The 20423-nt window shown below is 37.0% G+C and overlaps 1 protein-coding gene across 23 annotated transcripts in view; it reads right to left on the reverse strand.

Annotated features, from left to right (window-relative positions):
* CADPS2 (calcium dependent secretion activator 2) overlaps nt 1-20423 on the reverse strand; it is a 540930-nt gene that overhangs the window by 107591 nt on the left and 412916 nt on the right. For 15 of the 23 annotated variants that reach the window (XM_045052688.1, XM_045052669.1, XM_045052676.1 and 12 more), the window contains 4 exons: nt 19990-20091; nt 12828-12891; nt 9737-9860; nt 7690-7710 (listed from right to left, as the gene is read on the reverse strand). In XM_045052688.1, the coding sequence (XP_044908623.1) occupies nt 7690-7710; nt 9737-9860; nt 12828-12891; nt 19990-20091 (311 nt within the window). The remainder of the gene's footprint in view (nt 1-7689; nt 7711-9736; nt 9861-12827; nt 12892-19989; nt 20092-20423) is intronic. The other 8 variants (XM_045052672.1, XM_045052673.1, XM_045052670.1 and 5 more) reach the window with 1 other exon arrangement.

Raw genomic sequence — 20423 nt, forward strand, 5'->3', positions numbered from 1 at the left:
TGTATTCATCCTGTATCCAATGTTTCTTACCATATTATTTTCATACCTAATGTTTCATACTCAATATTTCCAATTGGTTTCTCATGACTTCTTGTTCCTGCATATTTCTAGAATCTTCCAATATATCCTTGAGTATATTACGCTTAAGGTAAATTTTTGCTCCTAAGAATAGTAAGTTCTAGATGACACATATCATTTCGTTTACTGTCTTTTATAAGGGGCTGTAACTCCTCAGGAGTCCATTTTGACTTGAAAGCTCATGGTCATTGGAGAAACTCAGGATGGAATGATAGGCAGGTGCTTGCCTGTGTGTCCTTTGAGGACAGAGAAACTTAGGCTTTGGAGTAGAGGATCCCAGAATACAAGACCAATACTACTACTAATTTCCTTTTGCTACTAACCCATTAGGCAACTTCTAAGGACATGGATTCACTGTTAATCTGCTAGATTCAAAGCTGCAGTACTTGACCAAGAGTCTCCTTAGGTTGTAATCCACTAGGCTAGACGTTGGGATACAGAGGACTGAAGGCATGACTGCCTGAGAGTGGCTCAACTCATTCCAGTTTTCAGCTCATGGCAGCAGAGCTGGGCCCAGTTTTGATAAAGCCACAGATAACAGCCATCTGGCCTACTGCTACCAACTCCAAAGGCAAAAGGAACTGATGGTCTCAAGGCAACGACCCTTCACTCCCTCTCTGCTCAGCCATACTCCAGGCTAGAACTCTCCACAAGACAGACTGGGGACTGGCAACCAAACTCGTTGGAGCAGACAAGTGAAGTGAAGGTGACTGAAATGAATGTGAGCATAAGCTGCTCTTTGGATGGCAGATGGCAAGCAATGGAAGATCAGGGTAAGGCTGCTTTATTTATGGAGATACCATGGTTATAGATGGAAATGAAATATGTAGAAGGAAGATGGGGGAACTAACCACAGGAGAAAGAAGAGATATATGATGGAGTAAATTCCACCCAAAAAGAAGTAGGTGCAATTGAGATCAATATCACAGGTTGGATGAGTCTACCTTGAAGAGGAAGATACCTCATCCCTTGATGCTGGAGAACAGGAGACCTGGGTGGGTGGGGATGCCAAGAAGTTTATAGGTATAGAGCCTACAGAGCTGAGGATTACTATGCTTCCAAGGTGGAAAAGAAGGGACTGCCCTCGAATACCCTAAACTTAGCTGTCATTTAAACTGAAGATCAAATTCCTGTGATAGCCTGATTTGGAAAGAGAACATCAATCAAGATTGAGTCAAGCTTCACCTTGAATATGGGATTAGCTATGACCATCCCTGACTGAGACTCTCCTTATCCATTATAACTTCTACTACAAAAACAAAGAAGGAAATGGTGGATGACTCACGACAAAGACTGTGAATCAAGAACAGATGCCACTCCATTTGGTCACAGGACACCTCAGCGGAGGCGCGACGAATCATCCAGTGTTGGCAATATTAACTCCAACGTAAAGGGTGAAAAGTCATAACCAGAGGCAGCAGGACGGTACTGTCAGCAGTTGTTTTTAACGGAGTGACAGATACTAATGCTTCCTCACAATTACACACAAACGAATCAAGAAGAATATTAATGAAATGCAGACAGAACCAATATCAGAGGAGAGAGTGCCAAGTGTCCGTAAGTGTCTCCATGGTTTGTCTGGAGTTGACAGAACCCTCGTCCTTTGGTCACTAAAGCTGTGGGTAGTACGTGCAGTGGTCCTGAGAGGGGTTCCAAGCATTACCATCATACTGTCACTGGTATACAGGGTGCTCCTTGTGTCCTCAGTTGACTTTTCTCTTAGTTGGTCACCTGAGTGTGCAGACAGCCACTGTACAACTGCACAGCACACTCTTCCTGTCTTAAGTCTGTCTTGAGCTGACTGAAGGTACACGCACAGCTGGAAAGCCCTGTCGGATGGAAGCCAATGTCTTCATTTGCCTCTTCTCGTCAATAATCCCTGCAACTCCTGTTTGTCCCCCAAACATCTCTTGATTCATAGGAATTGTCAACACTGTCATGAGTTAACTAACTGGTGTGAACACAAATTATCCAGTGTGGGGCTGCTATCTTGTGAGGCTAGTGAGGTGGTGGGAAAAAAGCTGAAGCAAATAAACATATTACAAATCCTCATTCATTCCAAATTAGATGTAGAAATGGCCAAAGTAAATTCGTATTACTTACATAGTACTGAAAAGAGAATATGGTCATAATATTTTCTGGTATATATGACCTATAGAATGAGGCTACTGGGGTAGCAAGGAAGTGGGTGTTAAAAACATTTAACTCAACATATTGATGGGAACATGTTGAAAAAATAATTTAAAATTAACATCCGATGCATATTAGATAATGGAATAAAAGTCACTTAGAGCTATCAGAAAAATTTATCTTCTCAGGTAATTTAAAGAGTCCACAGATCATCTGAAAAATACTTTTTCTCTGTATATAGTACAAAAATAAATTTTAAGTTGGTCCCTATCCAGATGGCGTAGCTCAAGCAGCAAATGTTTACGCTACATAGTTTTATAAACTAAAAGCTCTTTATAGATTTAATTTTCTCAAACATTTTGAAGACAACAATAAGATATTCTCTTTTAGAGTCAGAAATTACATTTTTCAATTTGTCTGTAAGTCATCAGGTGACTCAGAAGCACAAATGGTCATAAAGGTTTTCGTGCCAAAGTCCACGCTAACAAAGGCTACAAAAAAATTCTTTAATTCTTCAACTTTGCTTTATAGTTTTTAAGGTGAGAATTGTTTCTTCTAATACACAAATCACTTCCTGCAGAGTACTGTCAATTCTTATGGGAATGCAAAATTTCAGGACTATTATTTAGAGATATCAGTAACCTGAATTCATCATAACATATAATATTAAAAATTTTTTAAATCAAATTTATAAGAAAATATAGCTTTTATGAGAGAAAATGGTTATGTTATCCTAGAAATATTAGTAAGAAATTATTCACTGACAAAAAAATATTTTCATCAAGTATGCTTTTGATCTACTCAACTTCTACACACACATACACTTAAGAACGGATTTTATTTATTATTTATCGCTATACTCTTGACAGTGGAGCGCTAAATTAAAATGCCACCCAGATGGCAAACACATCCTAATGACGTAAGGCCTGCCAAAGTGCAACTTCTCTCAAAGAAAGCAAGCAGTGTGGCCCTCTGGGAAAGCATCTCTACCTGTTCAACCGAGACTTTGAAAATGAGAGCACTTGGGGGTTAGACCTGGGAACCTGGCAACCAAAGGGCCCAGACAGATCCTCAGTGCACAAAGCTCTTGCCTGTTCATTCCATGCTACCTTTTGTTTAGGGCACCTCCATGTTTTGAGATTCACAATAAGCCTAGCTACCAAGTCTATGCAAAAGATCTCAGGTCAAGGCAAGCTCTAATGAGCCGTCTCTCTCTTTTATCATAAGCCCTCATATGATACGTAGTTTTCAGGAGATAGCAGGGACTGTTACTAGACTGCTGTTCTTGTCTATAAGAAACTCCCTGAAGGAATTGATTCTCCTTTAAAAAGAGCTAGTTTGCATCAAAAAGGTATGTGATTTAAATTAAAAAAAAGACACAATTAGGAAGTTGAAGTTGCAGTACCTTTTTGAACCCTAGACTATAAATACTGTAAAAATGATCTTATTGTTAAATGCACAGTAGTGATAAAATTAAATCGAGGAAGAGCACCAGTTGATTTTTGCAACCGTGTAGCTCTCAGATATTTCTTAAAATTAAAAAAAAATGCCTTGTAGAAATATTAAGTTCTCAAAATGAACTCTGTTCTCATGAAACAAATGCAAAGATATCCTAAGAAGGAAAGAAGACATTTAGAGAGAGGTCGTTTATTTCATTTATTACAAAGTTGTAAAATTCCTTTTTTTCTGCAAATACGTGATGCCGATGGAGAATGGGAAGAATTCCCAAGGATGGAAGAGAACTAGAAGTCCAACTGAGCATATGTTGAATCATGGAAACAACTGAAACAGGTTAGAATGCTAACTACTGTTAACGCCACTGTTCTCCATCACCTCTGGCTGCTGTGATCCAGGGTTAGTGTCCCACACCCATGGTAAGAGCATGGAATTCTGGTTTAATTTGTCCAATCTTGTTATTTAAAAAACTTTTTTAATGTATGTTTATTTTTTAGAGAGAGAGCATAAGCGGGAGAGGGCAGAGAGGGGCAGAGAGAGCGGGAGACAGAGAAACTGAAGCAGGCTCCAGGCTCTGAGCTGTCACAGAGCCCGAGGCGAGGCTCTCACCCACTCATCACTTGCGAGATCATGACCTAAGCCAAATTTGGATGCTAAACTAACTGAGCCACCCAGGTGCCCCTCCAATCTTGTTATTTTTAAGTGGTTAGTTTTTGCTCTCATATTTCTGATTATTTAGTGATTGATCTGAATGACCTTTTGTAAGCCAGCTTGCCAGTTTATACATGTTCTCTCTGCTATAAATAGCTTGATCATTCTGTGCCATAAACTCATTCATTTATTCAACAAATATTTATTGACTACCAAACATGTGCCAGGCACCTTTTTCAGGCACCGGAAATACAGCAGCTACTAAAATACGAAAGTCCTGCCCTGGTGGAGCTACCACTCTAGGACAAGAGTAGGATGAATGAACCATATCATGTGCTAGAATACAAGTGCTGCAGAGAAAAATAAAATAGGGGAGGGAAAAAGAGGCTACGTATGGGCTGGGGGGGGGGGCAAGGTTGCAAATTTTAATCCCTTTCAACACCTGACGCTGTGAGATATGTGAGCATAAAAACAAAAAGCTTTGGATTTTGGAGCCAGTTCCTAGCCTTACCATGGGATCTGTGCTGTCCGATTAATTCCGCAGCCATAGTCACATGTGGTAAACAAGTACTTGAAATGGGGCGACAAAATGTGCTAGTAAAAATACACACCAGATTTCAAGGACTACATATGAAAAAATATTGTAAAATACCTCAATTTTCTATATTGAATATACTTTAAAGGAATATTTTAGATATATTGGGTTAAAAAACTATTATTAAAATTAATTTTCCATTTCTTTTTACCTCTTTAATGCGATTACTAGAAAATTTTAAGTTATATCTACAGCTTTCATCATAATTCTATGAACCACACCGCTCCAGACCTCCTTTCAAATGCCCATGCAGTTTAACTGAGTACAAACTTAACTACACAGGCTCACTAAGAAAAGGGAGGGAGAAAGACCAAGGAAAATAAAATGACAGTTTGAAAGGGAGACACTGTGTTCTAATCTCCTGCTTCCTAGTGGTCTCTGGATGTATGACTAGTGACTTCTCTGCTTCAGTTTCCTAAAAAAGCAGTAATAGAAATATTTCTTGTAAAGGATGAATGGACACATGCAAAGTGCTTAAAACAGTTCCTACTAATGAGTGTTTGCTCTTACTATTAAGTAAATATCTATACTTTTGGAAAAAGTGACCCCTTGGCTCTTGCACTGTGCCTCAGAATCGGACAGCCCCAGAGGCAGGGCAACCAGTGGACAGAACACGCTCCATATCTGAGAGGCACGGGTACAAATCTCATGTCTGCTGAATTGAATAACAACAGCACACCTTTGTGAAAGTTACGGACTTTTTCTATAGTCTTGGTTACCTCTTCTATGAAATATCTGTTTTCTACAGTTGTTTTAGGAACTAATGAAGCAGAGTAAATAAAACAAAAACAAAAACAAAACCTCTGAGGGAACTGTCAACAGATGACAAAATGAAGACCAATCTTGGGCAGAATTCAACTCTTGTCTACACGGTACAAACTAACTGAGGAAAATTATCATAATGCCCAAGAGAATACTGCTTGGAAGCATTTGAGCTCTTACACATGTAACTGACATTCTCATTTTGAGTCATTTACACCCCCAAGAACATTAGGTAACTCTCTTAAACTTGCTACCAAATGCAACCAAAGAAATAGAACTACGTTTTTTTTTTTTTTTTAAACCTCTCTTTTATTATTTCACAACATTCTTCAACTGAGATTAACTATCCCTTCAATCCACTGAAATCATCTAGACTATACACTGATTTTTTTCTCTCTTCCATCTGGGCCTTTCTTTTCTTTTCTTTTTTTTTTTTTTTTTTACTTAAAACTTTTTTTTTTTTTTTTAAGATTTTTTAAGTAATCTCTACACCCAAAGTAGGGCTCAAACTCACAACCCTGAGATCAAGAGTCACATGTTCCACCGACTGAGCCAGCCGGGTGCCCCTCTTAGAATTTAATTTTAAGGAAAGTATTTTCCCTAGCATCATCAGCCTCTAGAGTCGAACAGTCATATGGATGCCAGAAATGCGTGAAGGGAAGGCTTCTGTCTGGAAGTGAGGTACATGAGGGACAGCAACTTTCTCGTTCTCTCCTCTTTTTAATGGGAATGTGTGCAACTCTACATGGTTCCTCCACTTCAGCCTTCATGAAGACGTGCTGTGACTCCCTCATATTTCACAGGGGAAGGAGCATAGCCTTGGTAGGCTGGGGATCAGGACACCTGATGCAAGTCCCAGCTGGCTGATTTATTTACTCTGTGTCAGTGGGAAAGCCCTAACAACCCCAGACTTCCTGTGTGTCAACTATATAAAAACCTATTTTCACTACAGGAACACTGCAGTGGATGAAATGCCCTAAGAGATTTTGAAGAAGTTTGTTAAAGAGAACAGGACTGTTGCTATTACAATGGGCTGTCTTAAGAAGTGATGGTAGTCTCAAAAGTGCACTTTAGTGGTCATCGTGTTCTTTCCCCTTTTCCTGGCTCAGAGTGTTTTGTTCCTCACACTTTCTGGGGTCAAATGCTGAAACAGAATGGAAAGAGTTAGGAAAACAGAAAGAGAACCCTTTAGTCGAAGATTTCAGTTAAAACCAACCCAAACTTGTCTATAACACTGCATGTAGGCTTTAAATGAGACAGGGAAACTCGGACTAGAAAGGTTCATCCTGGGCTCTTGCCCCATGGAACTAACTAGCTAAGCTCTCCTCTCCCTCCAAAGCACCAAGAGCCTACTTGGGGCCAGTGGTGCAGGGCTGGGTGCCAGGATGCAACAGTAAACACAGTCCATAAAGACCCTGCCGGCAAGGGGCTAAAGAAGAGACAGACAAGATAAACAGATAACAGCACGTAATTAAATTAATTACAACTGTGATAAGTGGCATAAGAGAAAAGTAAAAAAACCTTTAAAAATTCAGTGATCCGGAGAACACTTTCCTAGCAATTTCCTGAGACTAGGACTTCATAATCCCTGCTCATTCCTCTGATTATCAACTTTCAAAGTTAAGAGCTTCTTACTTCTTATTTAATAGCATTTATGCTTTTCACTGTGTTATTTTTCAGCAGTGATAAAGGAGAGATGGTCCTCTTCTCTAGCTGTAAGAGCCCTCCAAATATTGGCTACAGCTTCCAAATAAGATTAGTGTCCATGCTTAAAACATTAATACAGCCTCCAATTTTTGGCTTTGACTTCGTATAAAAAATGCTGAACTTTAACAGGGATAAATGGCCTGTATTTTACCTACAGAGCATTAACAATAGTTCTCCCAAAATGAAAGTATTTTCAGTATCTTAATCAAAGTCATCTAATAGGAGCCCTGAAAAGCAGACAGCTATTCATCAATATCAAACATCATGCCACAATAGAAACAACAGCACGTGCATGCACAAACATCCATTACCTGCTTCCTTTTCTGCTGGGCCTAAAACATAAGAAAAGACAATTTAGGAAAAAAGCAGACTCTACCCATGTTGCTCACATAATGCAGAAAGTCAATTAAGCAAAGAAAAGTGGCCCACTTCCTATATCTAACTTAAATTTGATTTTGTTCCTGGTCTGATCCTGAGCATAAAGCAAAAAGCGCTTTATTTTTTAACATACGCAAAAGGGGGTGGGAAGGAAGGGAGAAAATGAAATGCATAGATGTGTTCTCATATAATAAGCATGCATTTTGTTTTTCTGAAAATGGAGACTGCTCAGTAGTCCCACCTAGATTCCTAGGATCCATTTTCTAGAATATTCTCACAGTAGACTAGAAGTAAGAGACAGATGACTCCAGAAAGGAAAGAGCTATGAGAGCTCCCTGCTCACTGTTTATTTGGTCCCAGAATAGGATTTTCTCTAACACAGACTTGTTTTCATGTGTGATCCAGAGGAACAGCTATGTCTTTTGACCACCAGTGTTAACACGTTTGTCTAACTAATTAACAAAAGTTATCCATGGCTGGGACAATTTTATTTGTCCATGTTAAAATGGACTCTAGGACTAGAAAATAGAAATAACCTATGTTTTTGGTATTCTTGCACAATGGTCAAAAATACTAACTGGAATGGCCAGTTAAGAACAAAAGGATTCTCATAGGGTTTTTTTTTTTTTTTTTGGATTGAGTTTAAACACTTGAATAAAACAATACTGTGTTTATTCAAGTTGTGCACAAACTTTTTTCCCTTTACTAGATTTGAAAGGTTTTAATAGGTCTATTTTTATAATGATTCTTTCAACCCATGTTCACAACACACAATGTTGAAAACACGAAGATTGTTTGAATGAGTATTCATGATGTGAAAACCAATCTGTTTATCTTCCACTTTCCCCAAATGAGCTAATATTCATTGCTTTTGCTTTAACACAACATGATATCATAATTAATGATGTTAAACTGGTAACTAAGGAGGTTTCATGTTGTTACTCTCGTGATATAATATTGGTTGCTATAGTGATGGGATGGCTTTTTTGTTAATCACTCAGGAGGTTGGTTATTGCATGCTTGTTAGAAAGCTTGATCGGATTCGGAGAGAAAAAAAGGATATAACGCAGCCAATTATAATCAATCTTTCTCATTGTACCACTTTTGATAAAACTATCTTCACATCAGTAATTAACAAATTTATAATTCAGTACAATTTTATATTAAAAGTTACTAAAATTTTTCTAACAGAGGATTTGCCTTTATTTTTAGATATACGCATTTAACTTTGCAAACTTTTCCTAAGTGAATGCTACATGGACGACACAAGCCAGTTTTATGAATAATTGGAGCAAAAACTTTGAGGCCCTTTCTATCATTTTTAATCATATCAAAGGATTGTCGAATAAAGCCCATTTTTGTGTCTTTGCCACAAATTTCAATTTAGTTATTTCTAAGCATCTTAAACCTCAGTAATCTTAATGAGTGAAATCTGAAGGAAGAGGAAAAAAAAAAGTGCAGTCCTCTCAAGAGATGTAATCATTCAAATGTGTTAATATATTGCAAGCAATGAGAAGTTGCAGGGAATTCTGTCAGTTTATTTTGGCCCTCATCATAATCAACAAGTTTCCTCCTTCTCTGAGCAACACTGTTGAACAGAAAATAAAATTATGTAATACTACACTATTACTGATCAGGAAAGAAGACACTACCTACAGTTGAAATGTTAGACATACTTACGGTAATGTCAAAAAATACAACCCATGAAAACACCTTTTGGTTCCCTGAAAACTCAAAATAAGAACAAAGGACAACTTAAGCACGAATCCTGGGTCTTTCATTCAAGCAGAGTCCCAGGAGGCATATTAAAGCAATGAATAGGAAAAAGCTCTTCAGTTCACCAGCTGAGATTTTAATGAGACATTTCCCTTTGCCACGGTACAGGTTTGTTCAGGAAAGGAAAGAACTTCTCACAGAAAATTCAGTTAATAGGCATTGTTGGCTCTCACTGCCACTTCGGCAATTGCTCACTGCACTGACCTTCTATTTTGGCATATTCTGTGAGTCTGGTGTAATTGATCAAGGCAGCTTTCTCGAGACATTTTCTGACCACTTTTTTCACCTCTTCTGCTGGTATGGGAGTGGCAATATCTTTCATTAAGACCTAAAGAGAGGAAGACAGGGAGAGATTGCATAAAACAGATACCAAAATCAAATTATACAAATTGTCCTATATCTATTACCAGGAAGGGGTCCTAGGTAACATTGAGGGAAAGTAATGAGTCGGCACATCACAACTGGGAACATAATCCTCCAATCTTGGCTCCTCCTGTCTAAGCCTCATTTATGCACATCAAAACCTCCCCTAGGCCAAACCACCATTCAGTGTGAGGACTGTCACTTTTCCTCCAGGGGCCCAGGACACCGTTAGAGCAGCTGTTTCAGATCAGGATTATAGTCCTTGGGACAAGCAATAAAGTTTCTCTTGCACATCCCTAATTTAAATGCTTTAAATCTTTTGAGCGATATATATGAAAACAGTAACAAAGTTCCATTAATAACAAGCACTGTTTTTGAGCTCTATAAAAATCAAGATCTCAAATTCTCACAAACTAATTCCTGTGATCTGCTGAGAGGGAAAAAAATTTTTTGTTTTAGTGAAATGAATGGCATTTCTGTGTTAAAACACACAGAAACTTTCTGAAATTAAAAAGAACAGATTATTTTCTGTTGAGTTCTTAACTGTATTTTTAGATTTTTTTCCTTTATAAGTATTATTATTGGCAAGGCAAAAATGCAATCATATCCAGAATTCAAGATATTATGTATTTAAGCACTTTTATAATGACTCATTGATAATTTTCCTTAAAACTTTTTCAGTGATAAAATTGCTTACAGTCAGTTTTGATTATACCATTAGTCCAGAACTATTTTTCCATATATTTAATGCAGCTTTTCTGGTTTTGCTTATATTCAAATTATAAAATATATGGCAAAACGTGAGTATAAAGAAGACAAGAACAGTAAGTATTCTTACTATTCTATTAGTCTTTCACCTTAAAGAATCATCAAAAGAGCATGAAAACATCCATGCTTTATTACTTCATTCTCTTTTGATCAGCCTCGGCACGAGGGATTTTATAATCTCAAATTTATTCAACCACTTAAGCACTGGTGGTCTTTCACAACATATTTTAATTTTGTCAGGCAAGGTTTCCTTTTCAAAACAGCAAACTTTATTACTGAAAAACGTCCTTCCCATCAAATTCAATTATTCTTCATAGTTTCATATTAAAAATTTTTAACATATTTTACACGTATCTGGAACTTTAATTAGAACTACACATCAGTCTTTAGAGGCAGAAAAACCCTTTGGCTCATAGTAAAAAAAAAAAAAAAAGCTTTAACGTGTACTATTATTTTTAATGTGATTATTAGTAAGATTTAAATTTAATATTAATTTTGTCCCACACGCAGAATGATGAACTTTACTATCAGGCCTTCCCCTGGTGGTACACTTTTAAATAATAGAGCTGCTGAAATTAGAATGTATATGGTCTGTTACAGAGACGAGTCCAGGAATGAAATTGGGTTATAGTTCATAGTATCCAGGAGCTGGGTATTTAATTTGGAATGGAGGGAACTGTATCCTCTTTCCTGGCAAAGGGCAATGTTAGGGCGCAAGTGCGAAAGAGAGACCCAGCTTGTCTCCTGTATCTTCTCCATTTCTTCCAAGGCATAGTAAGTATGAAGAATTCACATGGAGATTTATTTTTTCTAAGATGTCAATAAATACAGAGACGTGAAAATGAAGAAGTGGCCCTCCCATTTCTGTCTCAGTTCAGCAAGAGACATGATTAGCGACTACAACTGGGAAAAAGGTCACTGTTCATCCTGCCGCCTGTCAGGGCGTGAGAGCATCTCTGCTATTACTAACTCTTCCATGATGGGGGGAGGATGGAGGCTCCACCGTGGAAACCGGAACACAGACAGGTTGTATTAGGTCCCCAGGATGGGATGCCGTTCCAAAAGTAAAGCTCTCTGTAAAGATTTTATCTTTTCTATGATACCTTAATGAACTGGATGAAATGAATACCTTGAAAAGCCTAGGTTACATGCAGCTTTATTATAAAAGTTCAAATAAAACAGGTCACTACTATAATAATATTTCTATCACATGATGCACAGGGAACAATAAGACAGGGATATACAGCGGAAACCAATGTATAATCCAAAGATCTCATTACATTCATCAGTTCTAGCTCTCATCTTCCAAGTGCTCAAATCCGTGAAATCCCTTTTTGCTTTTAATAGAAGTGCTAATAAACAATCTAGAATTCATTTGGCAGGAAAGTGGGCAAGACCAAGTGTTTGAAGTCAATAAATCGGGGCCAGAACATTCAAATCATGAGCTATAAATGATCCTTAGAAATTGTTTCTAATACTGATAAGGAAAAGGAATTGTCCACATTGCTTAACTGTTAGGATCCACCCAGCATGTAGTTTTATAAATACATCAAGATGATTCTTCCCTTTCAAATTTAGTCTGCCACAAAAACAGGAGTGAAGAACGTATTTTCATTAGTAAGTTATTTTAGCGTGGATATGAAAGCCTTGTTTGCTATTTAGTTGAGGGAAAACGAATTTCTTCCATTTGTGTATTCATTTAAAGTAACATAAGTTGAAGTGAATTCTGAGATTTAGAATGAAAGGCATGATACGTTTGTAAATATTAAATGATAAACTCTTATAGGTGTGACACACATGACAGAAGTTCAAATAAGTCGGGGGGGAGGGTGGTAATAAAAGACAACAATCAAGTCTGAAAAACATAATTATACTTGACTAGGAAAATCTCATGAGGGAAAGAAAGAGGTGGGGAAAATGGATACTACCAAGATGCCATCAACTCGGCACAGGATGGCCGGGGTGGGCTTCAGAAAGGTTTCGGACAGGAAGAAATAGTCAATAGGAGGAGTTGTAGTAAGAGCAGATGACAAAGTGATGAAATGTGACCAACAGCCTCAGGGAACACACTTGCGAGGAATGGGCTTATCTGCCTGGGTTAGTAACTAAAACACACAGCCACTAAGAGTGCAAATAGTGTTTACAAAGTAGTGTTCAAACATACCCTTTCGAGTAATGAAAGCGTAGCTTTTAGAGCACCCTCAGGTCGTCCAAAGGGAAAACAGTATCTTTAAAAACAAAAGGAGGAACAAAAAAAGTCACACATTTAATATCCAAGACTGCTAAATAATTCCCTCTTCTATTACTTGGCATTATTAAAGAACAGTGAAAGGTTGGCTAAAATAGCATCAGCCCATTTGGGAAATATTTTAACAGCAGAAGTTTACCTAGTTCATGCTGTAAATTTCTTTAAACAGTAAGGCTGTCAACTGTGATGAAAAGGTTCTACAGTTTTGACGATACATGTTCAGAAAGGTCCTATTAAAGAGATAATTAAAACATATTCCCTAAACATTTCTTAAGGTTTGTTGTTATCAAGCCCTATCATCAACAAAATGACTTCGCCCATCTACTCCTGTACTTGTGTGGCTTGAGATGGAAATACCACCCCCCTTCCCCACCAGTCATAACTTCTAGTACGAAAAATGGCTTTCAGCTCTCCCTTTTTGTCTTCTGTGCCGGTGGCACCTCCCCACACAAAACACATAAACCTTGGGGAACTCTGCAGTTTGCCAGCAGAGTGGGTCATCCTCAGTCTTTCCAGTCCTGTGTATTCCTAATTCACCCCCACAACTGGAGGACAGGTTACATTAGCATTCTGAAATCAGGGTCAGAAGCTGGGGGAGTGAGTGTGCTCCTTGGAAGTTTGTTGACACATGGTGGTAACAGATTTATGGCTCTTTACACGGGAGTCCCTCTTCAGGTCACTTTCCACTTAAAGAGCAGAAAACGTCAGGGCCACTTCATCCTGCTGGAGCTCCTCGCTTTGTTGAATCAGTTCAGTAAAGCACCTCGCCCCCCCAACCACTGCCCCCCCCCCAAGATCAAGTGCTCCAGGCAGCTGAGCTGTCCACAGGCTGCCACTTGGATCTGTATTAGAAATCTTGACACTAGTAACTTGAAGTTTGTATATTTCCATGTCCTTTGCCATTATTCAGGGACTTGGTTAACACATCTTCTAAGATGTAACTCACTATGAAATTACTGTTTTCACAAGGCAATTTGAACAGGTTTCCTTAAAAGCACGTATATTTTAAATTCAAATTATTTTATAGGAGTGAATTTTGAAGAGTGATTAAAGAGTGATTAAAGACTGATTTCTCACAAAGCAGTTGCTAAATTTATATTAGGGCTGGGTTTTAGTTTTATGAAACTTTTATTAGTTTCAGATAAATGCAAAAAAATGTCATAAATCCAGTCACTCAAATTTTTCTTCACAACAGTGTTTATCATTTCATTTACTGTCAAAAAATTTCCTTCACTTACGCTTGCCTCGATGCATTCTCTCACTCCTCCCTCTGCTCCCGTGCACAAAAACCACCACCAATTTATTTTTGATAGTTTTGTTTCCTGGGCAGTGTTGCCTTTTAGAGCATTAGCAAATTAGCAAAGTAGCTTTCATCATTTTGTGTACCATAAACCTTAATCCACGTTTAAATAAAACACAAATTAGGTTCTTATAGTCCCCTCCCCCTGCTTAAATCTTTTCAGTGTATTTGCATAATCCACCCATTGTCTTTCCTATTGTTTATTTCCATTAACCTGTGGGTGACACATTTTATGAATGGAATGTTACTGATCCCCAGATTACATTTAGCATTTCAGGGCTCTGAGGTCCCACTGGGTATGTTCTGAATTAGCATTAGCTGCCCATGATGTGTAAATAATTCAGCACATTTACAGAGTACAAGTAATCCTGAATCAATAAAGTACAGAAAATAACTACACAGAGCTTAATTAATCTTTACAAAATGAGTTTTAAAAGAAAGGAATAGTTTTGTTCTGCCTTTCAGGATAAATATTTTGGGTTTTTACCACTTTGATAGCTCTCTAATAGCAAAGCAAAGGGGAAAATACACAATTATCAAATAAAATTCAACAAAGTTTAATATCTAATATGAATAAATTAAAATCACCCTGATTCCTAACATAGTAAATTAATTACACAGATAAATGAACCTGCATACACATGTCCCACAAATTGTTTCCTTTCCTTATCCATTTTAAAATACAGGATTTCTTTTTGTTAAAGTTATATATGCACGTAATCTGAAAGGAAACTTCTTTTCAAGACTTTTTATGAAAAAAAGTTCTTTATGTCATTTCCACCCCACTCCCTAAGTAAATTTCTTCAGAAAAAAAAAGTTTTTAACTTTTTGCTACTTCTTTCAGTATTTAAAAGTTATATTCCTAACCTACATGCTAATATTTCTAATTCTTGATTTTTCAGTTTTAAATATTCTACTAACTTTCCACTATGGAAGTACTTAGTTTTTAATAGATTTAGAGGCATAAAGGATATATAATGAACTGCACATATTTAAAATATATAATTTGATAAGTTTTGGCATATGTAAACACCTGTGAAACCATAACTACATTCAACTTAATATATATATTCATGACCCTCAAATGTTCTTTCCCCACCCACTGGGCCCAGGCAACCACTGATTTACTTTGTCATTTGGAATAATTTGTATTTTCTATAATTTTATGTAAGAGAAATCATAGTATGTACTTCTTTGCATGTAATTTCTCTCAATATATTTTTATGCTATCAACAGTTCATTCCTTTTTACTGCTCAGAAGTATTGCAATACATTGTTCATTCCTCGCTGATGGCCACCTGGCTTATTATGTTTATTAGGAATAATGCTGGTATGTTAAGGTTTGAACACTCACATAAAAGTCTCTGTGTGGACATATGCTTTCATTTCTCTCGGGGGAGTACCTACAAGTGGAATGGCCTAGGTCATAGGCTAGGTCCAGTTTCACAACCATGCCAACACATTGGGGAGTAATTTTTAAACTTTAGCTATGCTAATGACATAGTAGTACCTCATTGTATTTTAGTTTGTATTTCCCTGAAGAGTAATGATGTTGAGCATCTTTTCATATGCCTTTTCACCATATGTCTTTGGTGAAATATCATAATTTTTTTATTGAGTTGTTTCATTTCTTACTAAGTTTTAAGAGTTATTTATATATTCTGGATAAAAAGTCTTTTGTGGGATACGTATTGTGCAAACATTTTTTCCCATTCTGGAATGTATCTCTTATTCTCTCAATGTCTTTGGAAGATCAAAAGTTTTTAATGTTGTTGAAGTTTAAGGTAAAATTTTTCCATTTATGAATCATGATTTTGGTGTTTAAGAATCTATGCTTAGTCTAAGGACAGAGACATTTTTCTGTTTTCTAGATCTATCCATTTTAGGTTAACTTTTCAATCATGTATGAGGTATGGGTCCAGGTTAATATTTGTTGAAAAAAAGCATACTTTGTAAATTATCTTTATATATTTTTTGAAAATCCATTGACCATATGTGTATGAGTCTACTTCTGAACTGTCCATACCACACTACCTTGAATACTGATTTCTGAGCAAACATCCTTGCCTTTTGATCTTAGGTGAAAAACTTTCAATCTTTCACATTCAGTCTTCATATTAAGTATGAAGCTGTAGGTTTTCCATTAAAGCCCTTAACAGGTTGAGCATAAGACATTTGGTAATAATTCTCTTAATAGTATGGATTACTAATTCTATCTTGTGTTATTTCTACTTTTGGCTGTTTTTGCTCTCTTCATTGGTTATATTTTACTATTTTTTTTCATATGCCTAGAAATTTTTGACTGGACGCTAGACAGTGTTGTTTTACATTATTGGTGGCTCAATATTTTTGTATTCCTCTATTCTTGAACTTTGTTCTGGAATTCAATGAAATTACTTAAAAACAGTTTGATTTATTTGAATTTTTATTTTAATTCTCATCAGGAGAGAGAAAAAAACAGGGCTAATTTTTTTTCCATTACTGAGGCAAAGCCGTCTCAGTATTCTGATACTCATGATTTAGAAGCTTTCCAATCTGGGTGGTAGAAACTGGTACTCCTCTTAGCTGTGTTAGCTTTGGGGATTATCCTCTGTAATTCTACCACAGAGAGAAAGGATTATTTGCCTGACTTTAAATAGTTTCCTTACATACTTGCTCAGATCAATAGTTAGTTGAAGACTCTAAGGGGACCCTCAGCAAATACCTGTAGGTCTCTTCTCTCTTTCTTTAGAAGTCTGATCTGAGAATTCTGGCTGTCTTGTCCTTCCTGGACTCCCATCTCTGTCTCAAGTCAGGGTCCACTGAGATTCTCCTGCCTGGGCCATGGCCTGGAAACACTGTCCTCATGCTAAGCAGAGGCAATGAAAGGGCTTATTCATTTGTTTCTCATCTCTCAAGAATCACTTTTATTCATGGTCTTATATTTAATGTGTTGAAAAGCATTTTTGCACATAGTCTTTAAATTTTTTTTGTTTCAGATGACAGGATAAATATCATCCCATCTTAGACATATATTATTTTTTTTGACTACTTTACCCAACCCTAAATGTAATTCCTGTCCTTCCTGTCTTTCTAACACAGTTATACCATTTGGGGGTTAAATCAAGTATTTATATTATGTAATATCCTAGATAACTGAGACACAGTACTATGATTTCTTATGTGCCATCATTTTGTTTATATTTAATACCTGTCTTTATTTTTATTTATTTTTTTTCTATTTTTTTGTTTATTTTGAAAGAGAGAGAGCACATGCACAAGAGTGCATGTGTGCACAGGGGAGGGTCAGAAGGAAAGGGAGAGGAAGAATCACAAGAATCTCTGTGCTGACAGCAGAGACCAATGTGGGGCTCAATCTCACAACTGTGAGATCATGACATGAACAGAGATCAAGAGTCAGATGCTCACCTGATTGAGTTACACAGGCGCCCCTAATTTCCTCTTTTTATAGACCTTATCTAATGTAATTCCAAATTCCAATATAACTAATATAATCTAATTAATATAACTCCAAACTCACTTCCAAATGGGTAAATTCTCTCTCAACATATTAAAACATCTTAGTATTTTGTCAATTTAATTTACTTGAAGATTTTTTCTGACCTCTTATCAGAACTGGCTGCTTTCAAAGCTCAGCCATCACTTGGGGTTTCTATTAACAATCACCATGAAGATTCCCTCCTCTTTAATGCCGATTTTCAGTTTCAGGGATCTTAACTATCCCTCCTTGTTTTTTCCTTTGTCTGGAATTTGTACTCTCCAGAAAGGGATTATGGGAAGCATATCTTTTTTTTTTTTTTTTAAGTGGGCTCCATGCCCAACATGGAGCTTGAACTCATAACCCCTGAGATCAAGAGCTACATGCTCTACTGGCTTTAGCAGTCAGTCACCTCAAGAAGCGTATCTTTTAAGGTCCTAATGTCTGAAAATATTTTTCTACTACTACCCTTAAGACTGTTACTGGTATAGAATTCTAGGTTGAAAATAATCTTTCCTCAGAAATTTGAAGACAGTGATGCATTGTTTTCTGAATATTGGTATTGCTCCTCCCATCAGAATGGAAGTTGAAGAAAAGGAACTTTAACTTTGTTCTCTGCCTGACACACAATATGTACTCAATGTATGTTTGTAGAACGAATCAACGTTGAGAAGTAATTCTGATTCTGGATTCTTTGTATTTCAGGATCTTCTCTTTTATCCCCAAGATGCTGGAAGTTCATGAAAATGTCCCTGATGAGTATCTATTCTAATCCATTGTGCTGGGTACTCAATGAGCTCTTTCACTGTGAACCCTTATGTCTTTTACTTCTGTAAAATGTTTTTGAATAAATGTATTGACAATTTCCTACTTTCAGCCTTATGTTTCCAGAATTCCTATTACTTATGGTGATGAAACTCCTGAGCAAATCCTTAATTTTTCTTATCTTTGTATTTCCATTTTCCTACCTTTCTCCTATTACTTTCTAGAAGGTTTCATTAACTTAATTTTTAATAGCGTGTATGTGTTCGTATTTGTTCCTTGAGGTTTATTCATTTTTTTTCTTTAACAACATCCTGCTTTTGTTTTATAGTTGTCCTATCTTCTTAAACCTCTCCAAGGACATCAATAACAGATTTTCATTGCCTTAGTCCCCACATTAATTTTACCTTCCCCATGTTTTCCCAATTGCTCTTTTCGTATTTACTTATTTTAGACTCTATTTTCCATATTAAATACTCTCCTCAAATGTCTGATGACCTTGGTTGTCTGATCATTTTCAAAAGTGTGGCAGTAAAAACCTGAATGGAAGCTATATGCACTTAAGGTGGGTATGTGTAGGCTATGGTCTTTGCTAAAGAAGAATCTGGCTGGGCTGTTCCAGTGGGAGTCTTTATTGTCCATGGCTTTAGGTCTTTTCTCTTGAGCTAGTCAGACTCACAGAGGAAGACTTATAATATGCCTAGAAGATAATGGTTAAGTAACAGCTTTCTTGAACTATTACAGAAGTATATTAACCGAAGTTTTCAGTAATGATGAAATAATTTCAAGTCTGATCTCTGCAACAAGACAAGTATGTTGTAAGACACAACATACTATAGGACCTGGTAAAAATGATTGAAAAAAAAGGGAACATATTGGCAAATTTCTGTTTTTAACCATGAGGTTCTGTTCAGCTACCTATAATCAGGGGGAAAAATATTAAGATTTTTGACCTTTCACTATACAAATGTTTCTTAGTTTAAATGGTTAATTTTTTTGAGCAAGAAACTGTGCCAGGCAGTGGGACCCTTGTTCTCAGAAAATATAAATAAAAGGATACCTAATGGCTTAAGAAATGGGTGTTATGACTATGTGACAAACGACTAGTGAAAAGTACAGACAATATATGCTGAAAGACTTCAGGTTTTTTAGTCTTTGCTGGAATGATTGAGAAAGGCTGCACTGTGAAGACAGGACATAAGAGGTTCCTTGCTTGGTGATTCTGAGAGAAAGGACTAGTCACCAGAGCTGGGGAAAGAGGCTACTCAAGAATGAGAAATGCACACGTGAGAAATACGTTCCACACTGGACACTGAAGGGCGAAGGGATCTACCTTAGCGAATGGTGGAAACTGAATGGTGGTGGGCTTAGAAACAGACCACAGACTGAGGAACGTGGATCTTACCTTGCAGGCATTGGAAAAGAAGCTACTGGTAGTTCTTGAGTAGCAGCAGAAAGACATGATAAACAGCTGTGGGGGATTGGAGTGTTGAATGAAGAAAGCAAATACTTAATATTAATGAATGGAATATATATACCTGAAATGGCTTATCTGATTTTCTAAAAGGGAAGAGAGTCTTTCTTTTATCTCCTCAAATCTCTCTTTTTCTTCCATTGAAACTGTTCCAATTCCATCAGGCCTGGAAAAAAATCAAAATCAGTCATTTATATTGATAGAATGGTTATTATCATGTATTTTATATCTTTATACACACACACACATATATATATATCTTTATTTATACACATATATTTTGAGAGAAAAGAAAGTGCAAGTGTGGGAGGGGCACAGAGAGAGGGAGAGAGAATACAACGTAGGCTCCATGCCATCAGTGCAGAGCCCAACACAGGGTTCAGTCTCATGAACCCTGAGATCATGAGCTGAGCTGAAACCAAGAGTTGGATGCTCATCCACCTGAGCCACCCATTGCCCTTATGTGTATGTGTGTGTGTGTGTGTGTGTGTGTGTGTG

Source organism: Felis catus, chromosome A2 (genome assembly GCF_018350175.1).
Source record: "Felis catus isolate Fca126 chromosome A2, F.catus_Fca126_mat1.0, whole genome shotgun sequence".
NCBI classification, from domain to species: Eukaryota; Metazoa; Chordata; class Mammalia; order Carnivora; family Felidae; genus Felis; species Felis catus.